Raw genomic sequence first — 17,117 nt, 5'->3', positions numbered from 1 at the left:
TTGTTATTTTTCATACACGAGTAATTAGTTCCTCTGGCTCGCTTTAAAATAATATTAATAACAACAACATCAACAGCAAAAAACCACAACACCAGCAAGAACAACAGTAATAATAATAATAATAATAATAATAATAATAATAATAATAATAATAATAATAATAATATTAAGCTTCATAGTATTTTGCCATGAATTTCATGAGTATTGTGTTCCTCTGGCTTGCTTTCAAGTAATAATAATAATAATAATAATAATAATAATAATAATAATAATAATAATAATAATAATAATAATAATAATAAGCTTTATAGTATGTGCCATGAATTTTCTGAGTATTGTGTTCCTCTGGCTTGCTTTACAGTAATAATAATAATAATAATGATAATAATAATAATAATAATAATAACAATAAAAATAATAAGAGAAAGAAGAAGAAGATGAAGAACAAGAAGAAGATGAAGAACAAGAACAAGAACAAGAACGAGAACAAGAACAAGAAGAACAAGAACAAGAAAAAGAAGAAACTTCATAGTACTTGCCATGAATATAAACTTAATGTTTTATTCTGTAAGAGGGAATTCTGTAGAAAAATTATAATTTAGTAAAACTCAACACTTTTTATTAGACTGCTTCGTTCTATCTTCTGTTTTACCGTAACCGTGACTTATTTGTCTTCCTGGTTTCCTCAATACCTCAAAGAACAATAAATAAAAAAATGCCATTGAAAAGACAACTTTATTAAGGTGGAAACTACGTCCCCATTAGGGTATAATTCTTTTCGAATATATCTCACTTCAAAGTTTATCCTTTTTTCTGTGGCCGAAGTTTTTCTTGGGTTTCCTCGCTCACATAGAAAAGCAGTAAATAATAAATGCACTGAAAAGATAACTTTTATTAAGATTCATAACTTCATCATCATTAGGAAGTTTTTCTTTTCAAATTTATCATACTGTAAAGTTTCTTCTTCACAACTATTAGTTCTAATGGAATAAATTTTTCCCACACATATACAAACACACACATACACAAACGCACCCACCCACACACACACACACACACATATATATATATATATATATATATATATATATATATATATATATATATATATATATACATATTATTACTTGCTAAGCTACAACCCTAGTTGGAAAAGCAGGATGCTATAAGCTCAGGCCCCAAAAGGGAAATTAGCCCAGTGAGGAAAGGAAACATAAAATATTATTATAACGGTAACATTAAAATAAATATTTCTTATATAAACTATAAAAACTTAACAAAACATGAGGAAGAGAAATAAGATAGACCAAGTGCCCGAGTATACCCTTAAGCAAGAGAACTCTAACCCAAGAGAGTGGAAGACCATGGTACGGGGCTATGGCACTATCAAAAACTAGAGAACAATGGTTTGATTTTCGCGTGTCCTTCTCCTACAAGAGCTGATTATTACAGCTAAAGAGTATCTTTTACCCTTACCAAGAGGAAAGTAGCCACTGAACAATTACAGTGCAGTAGTTGTGTATGTGTGTGTGTGTGTGTATGTGTGTGTGTGTGTCAGTTTATGAGCGGAAACACTATTAAACCATTACATAAGCAAATAGACATTTCTTTACTCCAACCATGTGTAAAATATTTGAAAGATGATATAATGATGAAAACCACCCGTGTACAAGAAAGAAAAAACAATCTACTAATGAAAAAAAAAAAATCTTATTCTTCCACAAGCAAAACAAGGCTATAAATGAACACCCCCCTCCACTAAGCGAACATAATCAAGATAAAGCACTACGCACGAATCCAGTTTTATACCACGAAATAAACCAGTCAAATAAAGAAGCTAAAAAACCCCAAGAATCTCTGAATAATCAAAAAAAAAAAAAAGAAAGAAAAAAAAAAAAACAATGAACATCAATATATTCCCAAAATACATAAGAATAATTGATTGATCTGTTAATATGTGAAGCCAACGAAATCAAAGAAACAACTCATAAATCACATTATTGGAATATTTCTAAAACCTTGGATTCGAAAGATAATTCCCTTTTTTGCATATTTCCACAATTGAGCTTAATAAAATTTTACCAAAAATTTGAAATTTACTATAAAAATTGCATTTAATAAAAAAATTCGAAATGATTTTTGTCTGAGAGAGAGAGAGAGAGAGAGAGAGAGAGAGAGAGAGAGAGAGAGAGAGAGAGAGAGAGAGAGAGAGAGAGACAAAACAGTAATTGTCATAACATAAAGAGCAAGAATACAAGCCACTTGTCAGTGGAGGGCAAGAAGACATTACACGCGCAAGGAAAAAAAGTCCTTAACTACGCAGACGTTAAGGGCGTTATTTGACACGTATTCTCGATCAATAGCAAGGCAGTCATACATTTAACTTGGGTCGTTACTGGGTCCAGAGTTGGACCTCCCAGTGTCATGTATTGGAAGAAAAAAAAAAGATGTGGCAGCAGAAAATATGATGAGAAGCATTAGAGCAAATTCGAAAAACAGAATAAAAAAGAGTAAGATGAAACAGTTAAGTATATATATATATATTTATATATATATATATACATATATATATATATATATATATATGTATACATATATACATACATATGTATGTATATGTATATATATATGTATATGTATGTATATATACATATATATATATATATATATATATATATATATATATATATATATATACATATACAGTATATACATGCGTACATATATATATATATATATATATATATATATATATATATATATATATATATATATATATATATGTATATATATACATATACAGTATATACATGCGTACATATATATATATATATATATATATATATATATATATATACTGTATATTTTATATATATATAAATTTATATACATATATACACTGTATATATACAAACATACATACACACACCATTCCTGAGTGGGAAGACCTTAACGTGGTGAAAGGGTTTGCGTATCTCCATGATCAGCAAAGTCGTACTAGTCAGACACCCCATACTAGGTTGGTTTGCTGCCAACGATCAGATAAAAGTATCCCACCATCACCGATCCGCACTGGCCGACATAGTGATGAAAACTGACCAAACCTCAGATATAAATACAGCCCTTTCTAAGGCCTTTGTCTTACAGTGGAATAAAAATGGCTGCATTTGTTGTTATTTTATATTTATATATATATATATATATATATATATATATATATATATATATATATATATAAATTATATATATCTATATATATACATATATACATATATATATATATATATATATATATATATATATATATATATATATATATATATATGAATGATATTAATGAAAATAATGCCTGATAAAAGTGGAGAAGCTAAATTAAAAGGAAAGAAACATCTTTTGCAACAAAATACAAAGGAGAGCCTATGAAAGAGCCGTGAAGCAAACTATTTATTTTTCTAAATGTTAACAGATAGAAAAAAAAATTAATAGGGAATAGCTGCAAGGATCTACAACGGGAATATACATAGAAACTAAAATAAAAATAATTCCAAAGAAATAGAGAGAGAGAGAGAGAGAGAGAGAGAGAGAGAGAGAGAGAGAGAGAGAGAGAGAGCGTGCACCTTTCATGAACCGGAAGCATTACTTATTATACTACGAGGAAAAAAATAGCCATTTGAGTATTTGGCGCCATAAAGTCAGATGACTTAGCTGAGGATGAACGGATTGTCAAGGTATCAAAGGTGGTAAAGGTTAGCATCCTTGTAAAAAGTCACAAAGGTGATATAATTAGAAAAAATAAACTCTCCTTGGAAAGCAAGTCTAAAAAACATCATAGTAAAGGTTGAAAATATCATAGCAAGAAATTACTGGTAGAGATATAACAATTTTACATCTTGTGATTAAATTTTACATCTTGTGATTACGGACAATGTCCAGGGTAAAGATTGGAAAAATGTGGATAGTCCTTGTCAGAGTCAGGAAAAATATTTGTACAGTTGGTTCCATTGATTCCGGTACACCACGTTAATGGGTAGTAGGTTGGTTACGGCACCAACCACCCGTTGAATTACTATCGCCAGAGAGTTACTGGGTCCTTTGACTGGCCAGACAGTACTACACTGGATCCATCTCTCTGGTTACGGTTAATTTTTCTTTTGCCTACATATTCATCGAATGGTTTGGCCAATCCCTTCCACATTCACCTATGTGACAATATTATTATTATTATAAGCCAAGGCAGAATCTTATATGAAAAATCAAGAAGGGGAAGGGAATTGTCTCTTTTATATTATGCATTATGTACAGTATGTATGTATGTCCTCAAACGCGTAATATTGGTCATTAATTCATTAATTAATCCCTAACATACAACATACATACATACATATATTTATGTATATATATATATATATATATATATATATATATATATATATATATATATATAGCCACGAATGGAAAAATTAAGACTTTCGTTGTATTAATGCACATACTCATATATATCTATGAAATATGCGCATACAAACACATCCACACACACACACACACAAACATATATATATGTATGTATGTACGTGTATATATATATATATATATATATATATATATATATATATATATATATATGCATGCAACACCTAATAGGAAAGCAATGACGGAAGACCTTCAAAAGAGATTATGTAAATATATAATTATTACCATATATTCGATAGAAAAGTTAATTTCACATTATTACTATTCAATTATACTGGATTAAAAATAATGATGATAATAATAATAATAATTATAATAACAATAATTATTATTATTATTTTTATTATTATCATTATCATTATTATTATTATTATTATTATTATTATTATTATTATTATTATTATTATTAGTAGTAGTAGTAGTAGTAGTTCTTATGTTAACACCGAGTAAAACATTTCCCGGAGATCTGTTGTTGGAGTCGGTGACTCCGAAATGTTTCCAGGGATCTGAAAAGTCTTCAGAATTCTTTGAAGAATCGCCTTCATTTTTTTTTTTTCAAACACATGCTGATACGATTATCAGGATAGGTATATTTAATTATGACTACTAACTTCAACCAAGCATTCGCTGTGTGGGTGAATATGATCAGAGAATTTGTTAGAGGAAAATACAACAGGCCTCAAAATGCAGCTTCAGTTATTCAAGAACGGAACGCTACATGCCAAGACATGACGTTAAATCTTCACGGACATCTGCAAACTCACCGAGTAAAACGTTTCCCGGAGATCTGTTGTTGGAGTCGGTGACTCTGAAATGTCTCCAGGGATCTGAAAAGTCTTCAGACTTCTTTGAAGAATCGCCTTCATTTTTTTTTTTCAAACATATGCTGATACGATTCTCAGGATAGGTATGTTTAATTAGGACTGCTAACTTCAATCAAGCATTCGCTGTGTGGGTGAATATGATCAGAGAATTTGTTAGAGGAAAATACAACTAGCCTCAAAATGCAGCTTCAGGAACGCTGCATGCTTCTCCCAGGAGCGCCGCGCTTTGGAGACTGTCGTGCAGTCGCCACTCAGGATGGCTTCCTCGGTGGGTGGCTGCAGCACTGTCCTTGGATTGGGGGCTTTTGGAAAGCCCGTGAGGAACTACGAGGGTGTGAACTTGGATTGCAGCAAATGGAGGCAGAAGCTTTGAGATTCAACGACCAGTTGAAATCTAGATGGTTCGTTGGCAAACTTCTCCCAGAATTCGACATCGGAGAGAGGGAGGAAATCCTTTCTCATGGTAACAAGACATTTTACATCGGTTTGACTGCTCCTGCTGGCGCCATATTCGGTGGAATCATGTTTGCTAGGAGAAGGATGGCTAAAGAAGGCAAAGGTGTTCCAGAATTGGACGGAGAGAATTTCAGAACTGATTGTCTGGATCGAACGACTCTGGTGGAAAATCTTGAGGAGGGAAACAGCAAGTTACAAGGACAACTAAATGAACTGAGAAGAGTAGTAGATGAAATGAATACAGAGAGACGCAAGAAACACTGAAAGCTCAGAGAGAGAGACCGAGTATCAAAAGCTGAAAATTGACAACGCTGAAAAAGATCTTCAGATGAAGGAACAGGAGAAGGAGGAAATTCTAAACACGGAAATAGAAGAAATTAAGAAAATCCATAGAGAAAATAGAGCAACTGGAAACTGACTGCGTCCAAAAAGATCTTCAGATGAAGGAACAGGAGAAGAAGCAGGAAATTCTAAACATGGAAATGGAAGAAATTAAGAAAATCCATAATGAGAAAATAGAACAACTGGAAAATGACTGGGCCCAAAACGATCTTCAGATGAAGGAACAGGAGAAGAAAAGGGAAATTCTTAAAACGGAAATGGAAGAATTTAGGAGAATCCTTAATAGGAAAATAGAACAACTGGAAAATTACTGTGCCGAAAAAGACCTTCAGGTGAAGGAACAGGAGAAGAAGCAGGAAATTCTTAACACGAAAGTGGAAGAAATTAAGAAAATCCATAATGAGAAAATAGAACAACTGGAAAATGACTGCGTCCAAAAGGATCTTCGGATGAAGGAACAAGAAAAGTTATTGGAGATTCTAAAAACAGAAAATGAAGACATGAAAAAAGTTCAAAATCAGAAAACGGACCAACTAAATCAATTGAAAAGTACAATGAATGAATTGAAGAGAGAAAAACAGGAGCAAGAAAGGCTGAACACTAAGATGAAGTCGGATTATGAAAATCTGGAAAAGGCGTTCAATAGAAAAGATCTTCAGATGAGGGAACAAGAAAAGTTACTTGAAAATCTTAAAAATGAAAATAACAGACAGGAGAAATTGCTAAAGGAACCAGCAAATAGATTGAGAAATGAAGTGGAAGAACTAAAGGCAGAGAAAGAGTTACAAGAAAAGCTAGGAGCTAAGATGGCGTCTGATTATGAAAATCTGAAGGAGGAGTGCGCCAAAAAAGACGATCAAATGAAACGACAAGAAAGGTTACTGGAAAATGTTAGAACTGGGAATAGAGGATCGAGGAAATTGCAAAGGGATCAAGTAGATATATGGAAAAAGAAAGTAGATGAATTAAATACAGAGAAAGAGGAGCAAGAAAAGCTGAAAGCGATGGTGTCGGATTACCAAAATCTGTTACAGGACACAAAAGATCTTGAGATGAAGAAACAAGCAACGTTACTGGAGACTCTTAAAACTGAAAACGAGGAAACTCTAGAGAAAAAGGAACAATTGAGAAACGAAGTAAACAAATTAAAAGCCGAGAAACAGGCGAAAGAAAAGATGAAAGCTGAGAAGACTTCTGATCATCAAGAAAAGGAAAAGGAGTCCGTGAAAAAAGACTTTCAGGAGAACAAACAGCCCAAGGATGGAGAAATGAAGAGAGAGAGTAAGATGGAAACTGGAAATAAAGAGGAAGCTAAGCGGGAAAGGTTATTAATGGATGGGTTATTAGCTCATGAAAATAAAAGGTTCGACGAAGCCATGGCCATTTTTATTGAAGCCTTGGCAATAGATACGGACAAGGAAAAACAAACCGCTCTTCTGCGTATCCTTCGGGCTGAAGCGAACGCAGCCTCCGGAAACCCTCTTGACATGAATATCGTATTGAACTATTGTCAAGCCATCGAGAAAGGTCTTCAAGGATGCAGAGTCTACATGCTACGAGGGAAACACTTTCTCAAACTTGGCCTTTTCGACAGTGCCCTGAATGACTTCGAAGCTGCGAGAATGGTAAAGGAATCTGAGGAATGTTTGAAATTCATAGAAGATGCTAAGGCGTTAAAGAAGAAATGGGAAAGCCAAAGCCATTATGAGGTTTTGGTTGTGGGTCAGACAGCCACTAGGGCAGAAATTTTAAAATCCTTCAGAGGCTTGTCCATGAAGTTACATCCAGACAGACACCGGGACAAACCCGAATTCCTACAGGGGGCATTCGAGGAGAAGTTTAAAAAAGATGGTTAATGCTAAAATTGTTCTGACGGATGAACAAAACAGAAAGAAATACGATGCAGGGCTTCAAGGACCACGCGCAAGGCAACAGCCAGGACAGAGAGACCAACGTCGGCAGAACTTCCATTACAAACCAAACTGAGACCAACGTCAGTGCTACTATTATAAACCAACAGGAGGACAACATCATCAATGAAATCATGGAAGGCAAAACAGAAGTGTTTGACGATCTGTTCGACTTGTTTGACAAATTTTTTCAAGATGTAAATGAAAAATCCTTACTGAATTATATATATATATATATACATATATATATATATATATATATATATATATATATATATATATATATATATATATATATATATATATATATATATATATATATACACACACACAAAAAAACAAGAGGAAAATATTCTTAAAATAAGTTTCAGTAGAGTTTGGAGGAAAGTATTAGGGTAATTGTTTACAACACCACGCTCTCCATTTACTCCAGAATAATGCAATCCTGCAGTTCTCATCTTTTTGCACAGTAATTGGGTGGTTATTTAAATTCTCGGAAAACAACAATTAGCAAGATATGTTGAGGAGGGGGGAGGGGGTTATAAAAAGAAAATAGCTCGGTTTCCTCACTGGAACTGACATGTCAACATAGTCAACCAAACAGAATTCGTGATGCCAGCGTACATAAACAGAAGTTCGTAATGCCACCGTACATTTGATATACTGTATATTCAAAATATACTTAATCAAAAATTGAGTGATTACTCAAAAGTGTCACTATTTGTAAATTGCATATTTTATAGACACTTTTGAGTAATTAATCCATTTTCAATTAAGTATATTTTGAATATACAGTATATCAAATGTACTCTGGCATCACGAACTTCTGTTTATGTACGCTGGCATTACGAATTATGTTTTTTTGACTATGTTGACAAGTCAGTTCCAAGTTGTTTTTGGAGAAAACCGAGCTATTTTCTTTTTATAACCCCTTTCCCCCTCCTCAACATATCTTGCTAATTATTGCTTTCCCAGAATTTAAATAACCACCTAATTACTGTGCAAGAAGATGAGAACTGCTGGATTTCATTATATTGGAGTAAATGGAGACCGTGGTGTTGTAAACACATACCAGTATTAGTTTTAGTTTACATTTCTAAGTAAACTAGTTTTTATCTAAGAGCCATTAGAAGGATCAAGTAGATGGACTATGAGCGGAGAGAAAAGGGCCATTTTAATTAGGAGGAAATATCCTTTGATGCAGATGGTACAAGCTCTACATCAATGGGTTAAGAATGGCCTTAGTTGGAAGGATCAAGTGGATGGACTAAGAAAGATGGAGAGAACGGGGATTTTGACTATGGAAAATGGAGAGAAAAGGGAACTTTTTTTTTTTTTTTTTTTGCGGAGGAGGAAATATCCTTTGATGTAGAAGTACAATCCTTCATCATTGGATGTACTAGTAACTCAGTTGGAAGGATCAACTGGTTGGACTATGGAAGATGGATAGAAAAAGGAACTTTATTTATAGGAATAATTATCCTTTGATGCACAAGTACAAGCCTATATCATTGGATAAAGTACAGACTCTGTTTGAATGACCAAGTGACTGGACTATGGACTATTTTCCCTGCTGGGGCCCTTGGGATTATCGCATCCTGCTTTTCCAACTAGAGTTGTAGCTTGGCAAGTAATAATAATAATAATAATAATAATAATAATAATAATAGTAATCGTAATAATAATAATAATGATAATAATAATGATAACTTGAGTTGATTATTCCAATTCTAGCATTAAGCCCGATGTTCTTAATATTATAATCATTGTATTCTCTACCGTTAATATTTGACGATTTTTCCCTATTTTGATTTTAAGTAATAGGTTTCTCTATTCTCTCGTAATAATAATGATAATAATGATAATAATAATAATAATAATAATAAATAAATATTATACTAATAATAATAATAATAAAAATAAGCTTATTATTTGTATTCTATCATTATGAATAATTGATAATCATAAGCATACTCTGATGGGTCAGTTTAAGATTGAATTTACTGTTTTCCAGAATGGGTCACATGATAGCGTAGATAACAACAATAACAACAACTACAAGCACAACAATAACAACAACAAAAACCAGCAAAAGTATAGATGAGCAAATGTAATAGGTTTGTTGAGTAATTAGAAACCAAGGAAAAATTGGAACAAGAAGAAATATAATATATTTGTGATGTCATTTTAAGAAAGCAGGCATATATATTGTAACCTGAGGGAATAGGTTCATTTTTGAGTAGGCCTACATCCTAGCAAGTGATGATGTGTTCGGCCAAGGAGATATTGGTGGCAACGCTGCCTGTACAGAAAAGTAGATGAGCTTGTAAAAACGTAATCAAAAGTATTTTTATTAATTTTACAAAGTGCAGTTAAGCAAATAGCAATATTTTACCATACAACATTTCGTAAAAACATTATAAATGATTTTGAAAAAGTGTTTAGCCGCTCAGTGACTTTTCAGTACAGGCAGTGTTCCCAACAGTTTCTCTTTCACTAAACACAGCGTTACCTGCTACAATGTACAGCAGCTGTCAGTTATCTCTCTAACTTTCCGTGAGGTGTACTGGAATTACTGAAGACAACTGTACCTATGTTGTTTATCCTCCTCATGGGTTTTGTAATGCGTAAAACAGTTGTAGATGGTGGAGAAGGATTGGACTGGATTGGTAATTGGATTAGTAGACCTAGAGTATGCTTATGATGCTGTCCTTATTAGCAGAACACCAGAGGATTTGCAATGCTTGCTTACCAGAATGAATGAAATATCACAGGAGGTTGGGCCTAAGATAAACAGAAGAAATGCAGAGATGATGAGAACGGAATATGCAATGGATGATGAAATATCATCTGAGGGAGAAAGGATCAATGTGGTAGAATCATTCAAGTAATTAGGAATTATGATCGCCAATACAAGGTCTTTAAAATTAGAGTTTAGTGAAAGATTGAAAAAACCAAATCAGGCAATGGCTAGGTTACATAAAATTTGGATATAAAACCTCCAGAAATTACATATAAAAATCAGACTATATCATATCAGTTTAGTAAGATCGGTGTTACCGCATGGACATGGTATAACAATAAAACAAATCTTTCACAGATTTAGTAGATTTGAGAACAAAGTCCTCAGAAGAAAATTGGGAGTGAAATTGCAGGACAGGATTAAAGATGAAACTATAACAGAAATTACTCGAGTGCCATATGTGGGGGAGATCATGGTGAGAGGTAGATGGAGATGGTTTGAGCATGCTCTTCACACTCCTCAAGAGAGATTAGGTCACCAAACTTTCAACAGGGCTCCAGAAGGTACTAGAAGAGATGGAAGACCCAAGCCTACATGACTGAGGATTGTGAAGCGTGAAGTAAAAGATGATGAATGGAGAAGTATTGAATTAAAAGCTCAACCTAGAGACGACTAGCGAAATCTAACCGAGGCCCTTTGCATCAATAAGCGTAGGAGGATATGATGATGGTGATGATATATTACAACAAGAGGTACAGGAAAATTGGAGGGATACTCATGTTGAAGTGAGGAACTTGTGAAACCTAAAAATCAAGACAAAGGTTAAAAAGAAAAAAAAAGAGTAAAAAGAATAGGATTCAATATTCCCTTGATCAGGGATGTGAGAAAGGGATATATTGAACGTGGCAGTTCAACAGTAAAAGGGGAATGAAAATTTCTCATCCTGACCGTTTCTTGCACAAGCTCATGCACACAATCACATTCAAATAAAATTTCACAGAAGAGAAAGATGTCAGAGTAAAGTCACCTTAGTCTCCAATAACAGGGTACGGTCCCGTGGATCTTTTCTCGTACCTCGAGTTACTAGGCCAAGTAAAGCTGACAGGTATAAACTCTGTGCTTGCCGTTTTCTTTTCTTTTTTTCTAGCGAATTGGCACCGAGAGAGAGAGAGAGAGAGAGAGAGAGAGAGAGAGAGAGAGAGAGAGAGAGAGAGAGAGAGAGAGATGATTGCTTAGGCAGCAGCACATGACCATCACACCTCAGTCACCTGTGGTTGGTGCCAGTTTTTTGCCCCAACCCCACCTCCCCAAGGAAAGGACCATCATGCTAAGGCCTCATAGAGGGATAAGCCCTTCCCTTCTTCAGTGTTGAATATAAAAGTATCCTTCCGCGATAGAAGAGCGGTAGTTGTCCCTCAAAAGTTAAACCCTTGCCGACCAAAGCTAATGTCCGTATGTTTGTTGAATGATACGAAGATCCCTTGTTCTACTGACTAAGATTTTAAAGGTTTAAAGGCTGCTCATGAAAGGCAGAGGGATCGGACAGTGACATAGCCCTTTCAAGCAGCACAATGCCCTAGAGATTAACCATATATACATATAATCAGCGCCCAAGCCCTCTCTCCACTAAGCTAGGACCAAGGAGGGCCAGGCAATGGCTACTGATGATTCAGAAGATAGACATAAAGGCTCCACCAAACACCCCATCCTTAGCTCACAAGTGCGGTGAGGTTGCAGCGAGCAGAGGAACTAACAAGTTTGAGCAGGACTCGAACCCCATATTGGCGTTCACCAGTAAGGGACGTTACCACATCGGCCTCCGCGACTCTCCATCTTTTATTCGGTCCCTTCGAAAGGTTTGTTTAACACATGTTCTTTTTTATTGCTATGATCAATACAAACGACGAATAGATTCCAGGCTGTAACGAAACATTCAGTGTCATACCAAATGCATTACAAAAAAGTCCCTTGTATAAGGAAGAAAGAAAAATAATAAACAGATAAAAACTATAAAACTCGTCTAAATCCTTCGGGGATTAAACCGTCAATTGATTTCCCCCTTCTTTTAATTAATGAAATTTATTTTGCAACATCCAGAAACACGTTGAGTACCAAAATTAATTTTATTTAAGGGTGGTGTTGAAGATAAAATAAAGAATGAATAGGAAAATAAAATAATAACGAGAAAAATAAGACACGTAGGGATAAAATATTGAATGTTTCTAAATGATAACAAAAGAATCGGAGGAAAATTGAATAAAAATAATGGGGTTAAACCAAGATATAGAAGTAAAAAACTACGTTTTCACCTGTCTCTTTCTACACACACGTGTACACAAGCACACACATTCATACACACACACACACATATATATATATATATATATATATATATATATATATATATATATATATATATATATATACAGTATATATACATATATATATACATACATATATATATATATATATATATATATATATATATATATATACAGTATATATACATATATATATACATACATATATATATATATATATATAGAGAGAGAGAGAGAGAGAGAGAGAGAGAGAGAGAGAGAGAGAGAGAGAGAGAGAGAGCCACTGGAAGATTCACTCTTCCAAAAATTGTCCGCTTTCACTTTAATTCTTTTCTATCTCAAAATCCTATTCATTTACTATACCAGAAATTTATATTACCTTATAAACAATTTTTGCCCAGACAATCTCCGAAATATCCAATTTGTACTCAAGCATCTATAGAAAGGAATATTTAGACATTATAGGCTGTTCCATACCTAGCGCTACATCTGTTAACCTCACAAAATACCCCTTTCTTTTCAGTTATTGCACTTGGTTATTCAATATTTCTGTTGTTATTTGGACATTTACAAATTTATTTCTTTTTTTTTTGCTGTTTTTCAGTTCAGTAAACATCTTTTTTTCATCCATTATTTATACCACAAACTAAATTTGATGAGAAAATCTAAATTAAACTGACACCTATAAGCACTAAGAAACCAGCTACGAAACCAGTCATCAATCAAAAGTCTGATATCACAGAGGTTTAAAGGCCGCTAATGAATGGCAGAGGCATGGGACATTGGTAATACCCTAACTAGCAAGACAATGTGCTAGAGACTGACCATATATGCATATGATCTGTGCCCAAGGCCCCTATCCACCCAAACTAGGAGCTGGGAGGGTCAGACTGCTGATGACTCAGCAAGTAAACCAAAACTGCCCATCCTTAGCTCATACTACAGACACTACAAGATTCTATCGAGCTTGATCTGGGTTTGAACCCCAGTCCAGCGATCACCAGGCAGGGATGTTTCCAATTAAGAATCACTATCAATGAAACAAAACTTTTGAGGTTCAGGGACAAGGAAATTGTGTTTGTGTCATCAAAGTACTCCCTTAAAATCTTGAAGTTGTTCAACTAATTAAGCATTAAAGCATATCAGTAAGCCTTTGAGGAAGCTATTAATACTCAATAATAGCATATGGTCACGCAATGCCTTGAGCATCAGAAATGTTCAAATTTGTCTCTAACCACATTCTCTCTGATGTATTCGTAGATAAAACATTGTGTTGATCCACATTTTAGTGTTTCCTGCAAACTTATAAAAAAAAGATGCTTCACATCCCAGTGAATACAAATTACAAACTAGTATACCTACGTATTTCACATCCTAACACGAGATATCAGGGTAAATTCAGTACTCTGGGATTTCTCCTTCCAATCCCTCTGTTTTGAAGTTAGGTCTATAATTATTCAAGGCTTTCAATACAGGCCTCTCTGTGACTGACATGTTTTTCACATCTCCCACTCCTTCAGTATAGTTGAACACACACCTGACTAATCACCAAGTACATACAGTAGTTCACAACTATGACCACCAAAGCATGAAAGAATTCAAGAACAGTTCCCAATGCACCCCATCTAGCTCTGGATCAAACTCAGCACGACCAGTTGGTAAAGCGAGCACCCTAGTCACAAAGCTACAATTGTTTCCCTAAGCTATACCATACCACTTACATTTCCTTTCCAACGTTGAATTCAATTCTGAACATGAAGATAAACACAATTTTTCATGATAGGAAGACTTCAAAGTTTTTTTTCTTAATCATCCACCCCCCCCCCTCCACCATTGACCCAATCATCCATTCCAAAGTGCATTTATTTGTAAAAATATAAGTAAATATGTTCAGCATCTCATCTGGAATGACACAATTTACTGCTTGCAACTTGAATTGTACCTTGTTTTTTTTATAACCTGGATCTTGAATTTAGGATTAAATATATATCTAATTTCTTTCACATGCTTCGAATCCTGAATAAAGGGTATTTGCATAAGGATAATGAAATGGCAGTATTTAGCAAGTTTCATGGGTTCTGAGTTAACGTTATGCATCGGCTCCATACTCAAAAAGGTTAAAATAATTCCACCACGCCCTTCTCTCTTTCTTACTAAATAACCTATTGGTGTAATTTTACTCACCAATCTCTCTATATCTGTCATTGATACCTTTAGATAATTATTACTTCCAAGTAGGGAGTTATTGACGAATGGAAAGACAATACTTAACTACAGACGATGGAAAGTGTATATAAATATTACTATTATCATTATATATATGGCAAATAGAAACAAATCGTAGATTGCAATATGTACCATATTGTGTAAATTAGAGAGAGAGAAAGAGAGAGAGAGAGAGAGAGAGAGAGAGAGAGGAGAGAGAGAGAGAGAGGAGAGAGAGAGAGAGAGAGAGAGAGAGAGAGGTTTTTACTCCATCTTGGAGTGAAGAGTTTTTCCTTTCATAAGAAAGAGAGAGAGAGAGAGAGAGAGAGAGAGAGAGGAGAGGAGAGAGGAGAGAGAGAGAGAGAGGAGAGAGAGAGAGAGAGAGAGGTTTTTACTCCATCTTGGAGTAAAGAGTTTTTCCTTTCATAAATCTCCCGTTCACGGAAAAGTAATGAAAGCAAGCTTCCTCGGAGAAAAGTTTCCGAACATTTAACTTTCTTGTGCTTGACTTTCATAAAAACTTATATAAAAGAGTCACATTAACGACCCGAAAAAGATGAGGAAATATAGGAAAACTAAACAGATTTCTTTTCATCAACTTGAAGATATGAGGTGGTGGGGGTGCACTTAGCGATTATAATAATAATAATAATAATAATAATAATAATAATAATAAAAATAATAATAAGAAGAAGAAGAAGAAGAAGAATAATAATATTAATAATAATAACAACGATAATATTAATAATAATAACAACAATCATATTAATAATAATATTAATGATAATAATAATAACGCTAACAAAATTAGCGGCAATAATAATAACAATCACAATAATAACAATGCTAACAATAATAATAATGATAATAATAGCATTGTAAGATTGGAGTATCCTAAATGAAAAATAGCTCAGGTGGTTTAAATTAGCACTTTAATACCATACTAATTATAGACGACCATGAGCTTGAATTATTATTAATGATTGTTAGTGGAGCAAAGAATAATTCATATGAAATATTTTCACAACAAAGCCTTCTTAAACCCTAGAGAGAGAGAGAGAGAGAGAGAGAGAGAGAGAGAGAGAGAGAGAGAGAGAGAGAGAGAGAGAGAGAGAGAGAGAGACTTATACTGTCAACATTTCTCTAAAATGTAACATTTACCAGCTATTAACAGACTTTGATTACTTTATTGAATTCCTCGGCATTACAAATAATTTGATTAACAGTTGGGCTCTTAATAAAAAAAAAATAAAATAAAAATAAAAACAATTCTACTCCCATCATTTTATTGCCATCAAAAAGACCCCAGAAGCAAGGCATTATACAAGAAGAAGAAGAAGAAGAAGAAGAAGAAGAAGAAGAAGAAGAAGAAGAAGAAGAAGAAGAGGGAAAATAAATAACAAATGACCTCTTTGCTCTTCTCTGCTGTCCATCGGGAGTAATCAACGATCCTGACCCAACCAATCATTGGGTGATTTACCGATACGTTTTCTGCAGTGTTTTTTCTTCTTCGACGTCTTGAACACCACGAGAGCCTTTTAACTATCAACTCATTTTGAGATGAAAAAAAAAGTTAAATTTCAATGATAGTATAAACAATTTCATTCCGTCGTTTGAGATATTTTGAAGTTTTAAGTAGTCAAAATATAATTTCACCAAAAACGAAGTATTTATGTGTAATACAACAGATTGTCAATATAAATACTCAATTCTTTTTCTATTGTGTATTCTTTTTAGCCATTACACTTATGGACGTAGTTTGGGATATTTTGTAGTTTTAAATATCAAAATATAATTTTACCAAAACGGAGTATTTATGAGTAATACAAGTGATGGACAATACAAA

The 17,117-nt window shown here is 33.8% G+C and overlaps 1 protein-coding gene across 1 annotated transcript; it reads left to right on the top strand.

The window, feature by feature from the left end:
* Nucleotides 1-6,190: 6,190 nt before the first annotated feature.
* On the top strand, nucleotides 6,191-7,948 carry LOC137643293 (golgin subfamily A member 6-like protein 22). The gene has a single exon (XM_068376131.1). It carries the CDS (start codon nucleotides 6,191-6,193, stop codon nucleotides 7,946-7,948), a length of 1,758 nt encoding a protein of 585 aa, XP_068232232.1.
* The last annotated feature ends 9,169 nt before the right edge of the window (nucleotides 7,949-17,117 follow it).

Source organism: Palaemon carinicauda, chromosome 6 (genome assembly GCF_036898095.1).
Source record: "Palaemon carinicauda isolate YSFRI2023 chromosome 6, ASM3689809v2, whole genome shotgun sequence".
NCBI classification, from domain to species: domain Eukaryota; kingdom Metazoa; phylum Arthropoda; class Malacostraca; order Decapoda; family Palaemonidae; genus Palaemon; species Palaemon carinicauda.
This window is presented reverse-complemented; position numbering and strand designations above follow the sequence as displayed.

Excerpts from the sequence above, each read along its gene's own strand:
- LOC137643293 (XM_068376131.1), top strand. The coding sequence starts at position 6,191 with ATGAAGGAACAGGAGAAGAAGCAGGAAATTCTAAACATGGAAATGGAA.